Genomic DNA, 12138 nt, shown 5'->3' with positions numbered 1-12138 from the left:
AAACTTCGTTGATAATAATTGAAATTTACTTGTATTGATAGATTATGAACGAAATTAATATTGTCTACTATTAAAATGATTTGGTTGTCTATATTTTTTTAACCTTTTACGCTTTTAAATTTCGCCCCTCCTCCCGATTGTTCATGTCTTCGTCACTGATCGTGCGGTTAGAAATCATTGTAAATTTTTTTCATTTAAAATTGAATCTAAACAGTACCTAACGAAAATTAGCCGCACGATGCACAATAAATTAATGTGATTGGAGGATCCGGCAAGGATCCTCTCTCATCTCTTTAATCATGGTAGAATTGGTTTTTCTTTAGTATGCACTAAGTGCCAACGCATATTTAATGGTAGATTTTGATCCAATTGTTTAAACTCGGTGGTCGAGAACTGCTGGATGAAATCCAAATCAAAGATGTGTCCGACACTCAATGCTTATATGCACTAAAAAATTGTTGCAATGAGATACAATCTATTCTGTTGCAAGTAAGTTTCCCGGTTTTAGTTAAAATAATGTAGAATAATGCTGTTATAAAAAGAAAATCTAGAAAAAAGATCATTTCCGGATATATTCCTTCAAAACCCACGGATCAAGTAATTCAAACTATTGAAATTTGATCCAATAGTAAAAAATTATTATAATTTTTAAAAAATTTTACTAATTTCTTTATTTTTTTTCCGTTGAATCAAATTTTAAAAGTCCAAATTACTTGATTAGTAGTTTTGAAGGAAGATATCCGAAAATAATCCCTTTCGAAAGATCTAATCCGCTTCATTCATCATAACATACAGATTCCGAAGATCTAATCCACTTTATTCATCATAACATGCAGATCATGATAAGAGAGAAGAAAATAGGGCAGTAGAATCTGAATAATATTTTTCCGCAGAGATGGTACAAAGATCCTGCCTTCCATCATCAAATATCTAAAAAGAACAAAACTCTGGTGATTGTTTTAAATCTCTGCAGAGTAAAGTCACAACCAACCAGTCATCCCCGTGACACTTTACTTGCACAAACATAAAAAAAATCATGTCTTTGCATCATCAGATTTTAACACCGTTCCCCTCTCTCTGTCTCTCTCTCTCTCTCCTCACCCTCGTTTTCTCTCATTATAATAACCCAGAAACTCTCAACCAACCGCACATACTCTCTCCACGTACTCACATAATCTCTCTCTTTCTCTCTCTCTCCAAACTTTGACTTAGCATTTCAGCACACTTTGGCAAAAGGGTGAGAGAAAATGCCAAAACCAAGCGCATGTTTGAGGGAGTTAAGTGGAAGGGAGGCTTGGAAATCAAAATCAAGGAGGTGGGGTAGGGGTGGGGGTGGTGGTGGAAATAACAAGTCTTTCAGTGGCGGAGTTGGGCGGTCTGAGGGAAAAGGAGGAAGCTTTCAGCATATGGAAGGGCTGCAAAGCATGTATGGCAACAACAATGGTGGTGGCGGCGGTGGATTTGAAACGAGGAAGAGAGTGATGGTGGTGGTGGATGACTCATCACATTCCAAGCATGCCATGATGTGGGCCCTCACTCATGTTGCCAACAGGGGTGATTTGCTCACTCTCCTCCACATCATCCCTTCTTGCCACGACTTTTCCTCCTCACCATGCCTTGCCAACTCCCTTAGCTCCCTCTGCAAGGCTTGCAAGCCTGAGGTACATTCCAGTCGTCTTTCTCGTAGTTTAGATTTTAAATTATATTAGAATATCGCTCGAATAAGAGAAGTAAAAGAGAGCTAGCTTAATGGAAAAGCTAAATTGTTTTCTTATATTTTGCTTTGTTTGATAGATCCTACTAGAAGAGGCTGAGAGTGTTTTCGTTGTGTTTGATGGATCCCAAGAGCTAGCTAGATGAAAAGGCTAAATTGCTTTCTTAATATTTTGCTTTTTCCAGTGGCAATTTCACTCTCAAAATTATCTTTTTCTTTTTCTTTTCAGTGCGAGAAGGGAAGAGTGACGGGCTTTTCAGTTGCTTTTGCCCTTATTTTTCCCAGAAAAAAAGAGAGGGGACATGATTTCTGTTGTGTCGCTCAACATTTATTTAGTCATGTGTTTATATTATTAATTATTTGTTTATTATTTTTGTGACAAAATAATATTTAGGTGGAAGTGGAAGCTCTTGTGATCCAAGGTCCAAGACTGGCCACAGTTATAAGCCAGGTCAAGAAGCTTGAGGTTTCAGTGCTAGTGCTTGGTCAGAAGAAGCCATCTCCCCTCATCAGCTGGTGGGTTCTATTTCACTAATCCCTTCTTGCAAAAACCCGGATTAGTGCAAGGTCTGGTTTGGATCGGTTTTACTCAAAAACTGATTACTGTGTAACGTATCTCGGATTATTATTAGGTTTTATCTAAAACCGCCGAGTGAAACTGAATCAAACCAAATCATTGTCGTGCGGTTTGATTTTTCGGAATTCTGAGAGATTGCAAATTTTGATTTATGCAGCTTATTTGGAAGCAGCAGCAGCAGAGAGTTGTTCGTGGAGCATTGCATAAACAATGCAGAGTGTTTGACAATTGGAGTGAGGAAGCAGAGCAAAGGAGTGAGTGGCTACCTTATCAACACCAGATGGCAGAAGGATTTCTGGCTCTTGGCTTAATAAGAAAGGATTAAGGATTAGTGCCTAATAAGTAATTAAGATTGTAGATTAGCTTTGTAATTATCTCCATCTAACTATTTACTAACTAGATCATCTTTCTCTCTGTATTAACTATTAAGTAAGTGAAATTAGGGTAAGAGTTGACGATGGTGTACTGAGACTTCATCAAGTGCAATTGCATTCAATCTCCATTTCTGAGTTAACGGCAATCAAATTAATTATTTAAAAAGCTTTTTATCTTACATTTCAACGAGATCTAAAGTCTATTAATGTTTAGCTAACAACATATTGCTAGAAAAATTTGTGTGGGGTTTGGCTTGTTACTGAATTTTGTTGAATGGCACGACAATTCAATTAAAACTCGTCACGTGACAAGTCTTAAATATAATATTTTACCATTCTTTTTAATTGAGGGGTGTGGCATGGAGAGAAAGAGGGTGGAGAATAGACTTGAGAAATTGTCTATTAATTCCCAAGTTCTTCTGACTTTATTTATAGTAATAAGGAAAAAAACCTTTATTTATTGTAATAAGGAAGAAGGAAACTTGCTCTTCAAGTAATACAAAATCTATTAGAAAAGATCTTCTAGATCCTAAAGAATTCCTAATTTATCTCTACTTAGGATTTACACAATCACAATATGTATTAGAACACAGGGTAAAGTACAAAAAACTATCTCAACTATTAGTGTCACGACACTTTTATATCTCATCTTTTAAAATTAACAATGTCATACCTCATCTTACGAATTTGTGCCAATATTATACCTTCCATTAACTTGGCGTTAATTTCTCAGTTAAATGCTGACGTAGCTTGATTCAAGGCCCACTTTTTATTAAAAAGAATTATTAAAATATTATTAAAAACTAAAAAAAATTTATTTAATATTTTTTAAATATTAAAACAAAAGTTAAAAACAAAAGTAGATGGCACATCAAATCTTCAAGCAAATGTAGAAGCAGTTGATGAAGCCGTCTCGCATAGTCGGCACAAGTAACAAATGCAAGTCTCAAAACAAACGGAAGAATGCATGGGTGGTAAGACTCACAAAACTTAGCTATGACAAAACCCAAAATGGGACAAAAGCCCATAGTCAAAGAAGAAAAGTGAGAAGTTGCACTAAGTCAAAACTATACGTCCTCAGGACGCAAGTAGAACGTACACAAGGGTATGACCAACCCAAGAGGAGTGTCTCGTCAAAACCTAGTCAGGTAGCAAAAACCTAGTGGAAAAAATGCTCCTAAGCATAAGGAAAAAGAGTACACTAAGGTCAAGTGAGTATACTTTTGGATACTCCCCTGAGTTTGACATTACTTCCAAATGAAACTACAAGCATCGCAAATGAGAAAGTTACGCAAACCAATTCCTCGAACAAGCTTTTGGAAGGTAGACTTCGGCAGTGACATCGTGTAGAGGTCGACAAGTTTGTCTAAGATCGGACTGCTTAACTTCAATCTTCTAATGCTCATGCTGATATAGACACAATATACTTGGTGTTTACTTGTTGGGATGTATCATGATCTGATCAATACATACGGCGGTGTCTTCATGGATCGTTGTTGGGACTTAACGATGGATGAAAATCGTACGAAGTTCGAATATGCTTAACAAGAGTTCTCGACCATATCTTTCACATGATGAGATACAATAAGTCTTGGAATGATTCAAAGGTTTCACAACTAAAGGTCTATCTGGTTAACCTCCAAGATATTGCGGTGTTCCTTAATGGTAAAGACATAAACATTCGGGAACGTACCTTGTGCGGTCAGATAGATGATCTGATTCAGCTAATCCCACAAGGTAGGCATCATTCCGAAGATCAAGGAGGTGTGATCTATTCTAAGATGCATAGGGACAGATAAGCCCAAATTCGTAGTAACAGAAAAATGTCTTTAACACCAAATTTGATAGTGGCGTGTAGGCACAGTGCTGCTTTATGCCAAAAGATTATCAACACATAAGATGTCTGATCTAGTGCACTGAGCTAAGTACAACAAACGCCAATGTACTTAGATATGGTTGCCTCACGTTCCAATATGGAACCTTATGCTCCATATCTTCCGTAAAGGTCTCAATTACATCTAGCATATAGACAATCAAGGCATACTCGGACGTAACACCTTCTGGGTCTAGTTTGACTGGTGGACCAGAATACCATTAGAACTAGCTCGAAACTTCAGGTCAAGGTAATGTCGAGTTTTCCCAAGATCATTCATGTTAAAATCCGACTTTAGGTTCGAGTTAGTTTTCTAACTCTAGCAATTTCGGATTTTGTACATGCAAGGGAATATATCCCTAATTGATCAAATATTCACTTAGACATGTATACCACATCCGTCCAGATAGTTCTGCATCTGCAAAGTGAAAGCCTTTTGAGAACCGAGAGGATGTTCTTGCGTTCTAGAACTATTTGAATCAGTACATGTAAGTCCTTTGAAAACTCCATGTAGGTTTTGTATCAGGATCCTAGAGATGCTACAACCATGTTTGTAATTCTACAATCAATTACATGGTTCATGAGAGAAACCTTGCGCCATAAGGCGTCATATTGCACTATTTCATTCATCTCATTTGTCATCAATTAAATCTTCTAGTTGACCAATCAGTTCTACGTTGACACTAATCAACGGAATGCGGTTCATTATTGTCACTTTTCATTTATGTCGGTAATTACCATATAAATGAAACATCATTTATGATAATCTCATTCCAATTTCATATCTCATCCAAACTAGTACACTGGATTAAGAACTTCAAGTCTCAGGAGTAATCTGGATTTAATCTCATGAGATGGAAAGGATTGAGACCAGCGATCGAGGGGCATATTCGTTTGTGCCACGTTCCTCCACTTTTGGGAAAGTGAATCCTTGAACCGAGTGATCTACCATGCTTCTGGCGTATGACAGATTGATTGGCTAGCCACCAATGTACGAGGGTCGACCACAGTAATGGCGTTCCTACTTTCGGGGACAAAAGTCCCTCATACATTTGGTACATTAATCTTTGCAGGCACATTTGCAGATGGTATATGTGATCTCGTCACTTTTGCTAGATTGGAGGAAGCGTCTGGTTATACTTTGACAATCTAGACTGGGATTGAGATGAGACATAATGGGGACGTCCACGATAATTCGCATCGTTCTTTAGGAACGTTGACGTTCTTATCTCCCACTAACTGCATGAAGGTTGTCTCATAAAAGTGACAATCCGCAAAACGAGTGGTAAAAAGATCGCCTGTCAAAAAGGTTCTAAGTAACGAATATTAGAAGGAGAATCATAAACGTAGATTTCCATCCTTCTCTGAGGACCCATTTTATTTGTTCGTAAGGGCGACACAAATGGCACATAGACCTCACAACCAAAGACGCGCAAATGCAATATGTCGGGTTCGTATCTGGTAACCAATTAACACACGCTTTATAAGGTTGGGTCATGACGGGCCTTAGGTAGACCAACATGGTTGCTTGCAATATTGCATGGCCCCAAACGGAGATCGAGAACTTGGTACGTATGACCAATCGATCGTGCAATCATTTGTAGGCATTTAATGAATGCTTTTGCTAGGTCGTTCTAGGTATGAACATGGAGTACTAGATGTTCAACTTCAAAACCCAACCGACATGCAAAATCCATCGAAAGTATTCAATGTAAATTCTTCAACTTATCCAATCGAATAGATTTTATCAGATAATCAGGGTGGTGAGCCTTGAGCTTGTTTATCTAAGCCACCAGTGTGTAGAAGGCAACTTGTGGACAACAACCACAAGTGTGACCAACATGTAGAAGCATCAACCAATATCATAAGGTATCTAAATGGTCCGCAGGGTGGTTGAATCAGTCCATAGTCCGCAAGGTGGTTGAATCAGTCCACAAATGTCCCCTTGACTCTTTTGTAGAAAAATGGAGGGTGCTAAGGCATGATATGCTTCTAGGTATGATGTCTTTACTTCTAGTAAGAGGATGCCCATAACGGCTCATCACGGATCATCCTAGATATCCCAAACGTATATCCATAGCAAAAATTCCATCTCTGGCTAATTGGTCATATAATGGGCCTAAATGAGTGTAATCCACTCGTTAAGCATTCCATCTTCTCTAGAATACGCTTCTGGCTTTATTTGTAAGAAGTGCAATATGGTAACATGCAAATGAATTTTACTTCATTTTCAACATTGGTTTCAATATGATAATAATGCTCTCAAATATCCTTAAAGCTCAAAAAGTCGTTCTTCCAGAACGAAGTAAGTATGAGGCTTCCCTTTATGGTAAAATTAGTACCATTGGCCAATATAGGGCAGTGCAATGCCCCCATAATTAGGTTGGATAAGCCTGAAAGGTTGTAAGGGGATGATTTGGTATGAAGTTAGCATAGAACCAGACTGCTAACTTCCCCACAAAACATACCTAAGCATAAGTTAATTGTATTAGTCACATGTGGTAATTTTTGTTAATTAACTCATATTCAAGAATAATCATGACATCCAAACACCAATCTTAAATCCAAGAACAAAATAAATTATTCACAAAGTTGATGCGAAAATTAACTTAACATACAAATTAAGAGGCAATTGTAGTATATAAGTAAGTAGGGATCGTTCTTAAACCGGGGATTAGGAGGGATTGCTAAACACTTTAAACTGACTCAAATAGATAAAACAAAGCTTTTAAACACTTAACTCAACTTAAAAGACTCAAAACAAGTTCACAAGACTCAAAATAAGCTGAAAACACTCAAAACTGCCTAAAAAACACAAACTGGGTAGATTTGACTCTAAACACAAAATTGGACAAAATTTGGTTCTAACTTGACGCAAAACTCTTGAAAACACAATCTAAAACATATTCTAACTAGTTAGACACTCTAGAATAAATGGGGATTTGGTTTTGGATGAAAATAAAACAAACAAAGCAAGAAATTAAACTAGGCAGATTTGCACGAAATTGGTGGAATTAAATGGATGGTAGGCTAGCTAGGAGGTCTTTCTCCACACATGGTATACTTGCATACAAAACAATCTCCAGTTGCTTATTCAATGAATCATGAACCTCAACACCCCAAGTTAATTAGGTACGCTTAAATTAACTCTCAGATTTTCCTTAGGTCATTGAATTGAATGGAATTAGCGCATTGCAATCAAATTATTCCTCAAAAGTTCTCTGCATGAAAGCGCATAATAGAGAAACAATCAAAGATCATTAAATTCTATGAAAATCATAAGTGTTGACGAGGCATTCGTAACTATGAAAGCGCATGATACTTATGCCAAGAATTTACTTAACATGATTGTGACTAACAACCTTTACTACTTATGAATATAAGTTCCCAACGATTAGGTGAAGTTTCCTTATATCCTAGCATCAGATTTATGCATGAAAATTAAGTGTGCACTCTCAACCCACATACACAAACAAGTTTTAATTCAAATAGATACGTAAATTGAACTCACCATTCATGAAATCACAACTGGAAGTAATCAAATCATAATGCAAATATAGCCATGGTTTCGAAATTCCCCCTAGCCAAAAGGGGATTAGTTCCTCATACTCGCAAAGCAAAGATTCTTGAAATTAAACATTGAAAAACACAAGAAAGATTACACCTAAAACGTTTCAGCAATTCCAAGTTGAATGGCATGCACGGCTAGGGCTTCCCTTCTTCTTCCTTGCTGCAGCATAAGGTGTGGGTGGTGGTTTTGGGGGTTTTAGGGGTTTTGAATAGTGTGTTCTTATTTAGGATGATGAATAATGGTTGATTATGGTGGTAGAGTGCAGCAGGTTGTGTATGGAAGTGTATGGAGTGAATGAATGATGAAGAATGGAGGCTAGGGGTTGTGGAAACAAGTTTCTGAATAGCATAAGGGGGTGGTACGAATTTGTGGTTGAAAATATGTTTATATAGTCCTAGGGTTAATTAGATTAGGGTTACACTTAGCAGATTTAATGGATTAGGGCCTTAGGGTTCGACAATAGGTGATTAAATCCACTTAGGAAGGGGTTTGGCCCAATTAGTTTCATACAAGGATTTGTGTAACCCAAATCCACAAGGAATGAGGCCCTAAAAATCAGAATCAATCAGGGATAGGGCCTAGAGGGTGCGGCACATATTAGAGGGAAGGAGGGAATGGCTTGCAAGGCAAGGTAAGGCCTTCTAGAAGGGAATAGGCGCCACCTTTGTAGGGTTTCTAGAAATAATGTGCTTTGTGGCTGATTTGGGACTTCTAGAAGAGAATGCTTCAAGAAATAGGTTTTAGAAATATCTATTTAGGTCCCCTTGCAACTAGGTTTAAGGCATGATAAGGTTAGGATAGGATAAAATAAGATAAGGTTTTGGATAATGTTGGATAAGGTTTTGGATAATGCTTCCTCTATTGAGCTAATTCCTTATCCACTTTGTCTTGAGTTTAATTCCTTCATCTTCTCATCAGATTTCTAGCCTTTTGAACTCCAAATTCGTCCATCCATGTTGGCCCATATACAAGCTATCCATTTAGTGCCCAAAATTGCTCCAAAATGCCAAAATGCACTTTCTTCGTACTTTAACCCTTTGGACCTACAAACATACGAAAATGAGTTGAAATACGACATTAACTAAGAAATAATAGCACAAATGCACAAGAATAGCTAGCTAAGTAGCCTAAATATGCTCCTATCAAAAGTAAACCAAATATACAAGGGGGTTCGGCCAATACGGCCTTCCATGTCAAATTTCGCTGTCCAAATGTGTTAAGTGGAGAAAAATTAGTCTCACATATTGACTATGGGAATGGTACTTCTCAACAACATTGGTAAAAGCACAGAAAAGTGCATAATCAATGATTTATTCCGTCAAAATGGAGTTAGATTTTGCAGGGTTAAGGTTCCTGAATACTATCCTGTATTCTTAAAGTTTTTAGGTCTTAGGTGCCAAGGATCATGCTTCAGGCATGATACCACCTTTTGGCAAACCCAAATTCTACCATGGGTTGTAAAACAAACTCAAAATTAGATTGTATGAAAAGAGAGAGACAGACCCAAACTTAGGTTCGGTAGGCTCCAGCCAAAATTGGAGGGCTCTGTTCGGTAGCAACTCAGCCGAATTGTTGCGGTACCTTTCTCTCATGAGTGTGGTGGTAATCAAATCCAAGAATTCGGTAAACTTCCACTCTCTATACTGCTACTTTAGGAGCAATTTAGATATAGAAATACGAGAAAGATTTTTTTCCAATCAAAATTCGATCGAATATAAAGTTCAGAATTGTACCTATTCATGAACGTAAAAGGGTTTCAATTATGTTTTGCTTCGGGTAATAATTCATCTTTGCATGATTTGAAATGGTCCATAGCAAGTCAAAGAGTTATGGAATCCTCGGCAGTGAGGTACTTCCATTTGATATGCTACAGGCATAAGTCTTCGAATGAAGATCATGTCGGAGGCTTATTCAGCTCTTCCACACCATAACTGTCTACAATGATTTCGCAACGAGTCATAGTCAAGCGGGGTGTCACGTTGTGTATCCACATAAAATAGTTTCTTGTTCAAAACTTCCAAATCAGTTAAATCAAACTTGTTACGGTTCAACATTACATTGAATGGCAGAAACAAGAATGTGATTGGTGTTTTAGGAAATAAAATTTCCATAAACATCAAAGTTATAACATTCACGGTCTAAGACATGGTTTGGTTTAAACTGATTTAAGCACAGAGAACTTTGGGTCTCAACATGAGTGTTGCGCGTTAAAAAACTTCAGGTTTCTATGACACTTTTCCAAAACTTCGGGTTTAGAAGCATGAACTTCAGGTTCATAATACCTGCAAACAAACACAATTTATACAAGACAAAAATATGTAACAAATAAATGCATGTCGGTCATCAGGGCTTATGATATTGATTTAATTAATTATTGGTCTTCCGGCCAATGAGACGAATTAGGAGAAAAATATAAACCCAATAAAGCCTAAAAACGTTTAGACTATCAAAATTAATGGCCCAAGACCACAGGGTTCTTTTCTTTTTTTCTTTTTCTTTTTTTTAAATGGAATCGTGAAAGTTAAGAGGTCCAAGCCCAAAAAATTGGGTGGGAAAGGCCAGGCTCATGTGCACAGATATGGGCTGCAGACGCAAGCCCAGATGGCAAGGCCTAAATAGGGCGTTATCCTATGCATCATGGATGCACCATCACATAGGCTAAGATCCAGTGTGCTACATTGCATGGAATTGTCAACAGCCATGTGGACTGGGTTCCCCCACAACGTGGACATGGGAACACCAGAGCCTAATTAGGTTGGTGTCGTGTGAGCTGAGAGAGGGGCAGCGGGCCGCAAGTGCAAGCCTTACTACAGGCTGAGGTGATCTAGGCCCAGAAGGCCATAAGTTCGATCTAATCAAAAATCTCAGCCATGCTGGGTGGGTTCACCGAGGAAAATAACCAGAGCTGGCGTTTTTGGCAACAGAGTCTTGGTCAGGAAACCTCAGGAGTGAGGTGCGATGCATAGTGGTTCATCGAAGAACCGGTCTCAATGACAGAGAAGAATCCTCGACGTCAGGAAAAGGTACAACCTAGGGGATTCGATTAGGGAAATTTTTTATTTCGATGAATTTCAACAGGAAATTCAAGGGACATCGTCGAAGATGACGGTGCAAACCCCAAAAGGGACACGACTGTAGGTCATGATATCTAGCAAAAGAACGGCAAAATGGACCAAAGCCCACAGGGTTTTTTTTTATATATATATAAAAAAAATGGAATCGTGAACGTTAGGAGGTCCAAGCCCAAAAAATTGGGTGGGAAAGGCCAGGCTCATGTGCACATATATGGGCTGCAGACGCAAGCCCAGATGCCAAGGCCCAAACAAGGCGTTATCCTATGTATCATGGATGAACCATCCCAAAGGCTAAGATCCAGTGTGTTGTATTGGGATCCAAAGTGCTGCATTGCAAGGAATCGTCAACAGCCACATGGACTGGGTTCCCCCGCAACGTGTACATGGGAACACCAGAGCCTAATTAGGCTGGTCTCATGTGGGTTGAACGAGGTGCAGCGGGCCGCGAGTGCAAACCCTACTACAGGCCGAGGTGATCTAGGCCCAAAGGGCCATAAGTTCAGTCCAATAAAAAATCTCAACCATGCTGGGTGGGTTCACCAGGGAAAATAACCAGGGCTAGCGTTTTTGGCAACAGAGTCTTGGCCAGGAAACCTTAGGAGTGAGGTGCGTTTCATGGCGGTTCATCGAAGAACCGGTTTCAATGATGGAGAAGAATCCTCAACGTTGAGAAAAGGTACAACCGAGGGGATTCGATTCTGGAAATTTTTGATTTCGATGAATTTCAACGGGAAATTCAGGGGACATCGTCGAAGATTTTACGGTGCAAACCCCAAAAAGGACATGACTGTAGGTCATGATATCCAAAAAAAGAACTACAAAATGGACCAAAGCCCACAGGGTTTTATTTTTTATATATAAAAAAAAAATGGAATCGTAAAAGTTAGGAGGTCCGAGCACAAAAAATTGGGTGGGAAAGGCCAGGCTCATGTGCATAAATATAGCCTGACAAGCC

At 38.5% G+C, this 12138-nt stretch overlaps 1 protein-coding gene across 1 annotated transcript; it reads left to right on the top strand.

The window, feature by feature from the left end:
- The first annotated feature begins 991 nt into the window (after positions 1-991).
- LOC125470415 lies at positions 992-2805 on the top strand. Its single transcript, XM_048569391.1, has 3 exons — positions 992-1661; positions 2109-2230; positions 2449-2805. Exons 1-3 carry the CDS (start codon positions 1248-1250, stop codon positions 2600-2602), a joined length of 690 nt encoding a protein of 229 aa, XP_048425348.1. The 5' UTR covers positions 992-1247; the 3' UTR covers positions 2603-2805.
- The last annotated feature ends 9333 nt before the right edge of the window (positions 2806-12138 follow it).

This window comes from the organism of the source record quoted next, unplaced genomic scaffold, assembly GCF_019419815.1.
Source record: "Pyrus x bretschneideri cultivar Hongxiangsu unplaced genomic scaffold, Pyrus_bretschneideri_v1 Contig100, whole genome shotgun sequence".
NCBI lineage: Eukaryota > Viridiplantae > Streptophyta > Magnoliopsida > Rosales > Rosaceae > Pyrus > Pyrus x bretschneideri.
The sequence above is the reverse complement of the archived record's forward strand: the minus strand, read 5'-3'. Positions and strand labels throughout refer to the sequence as shown.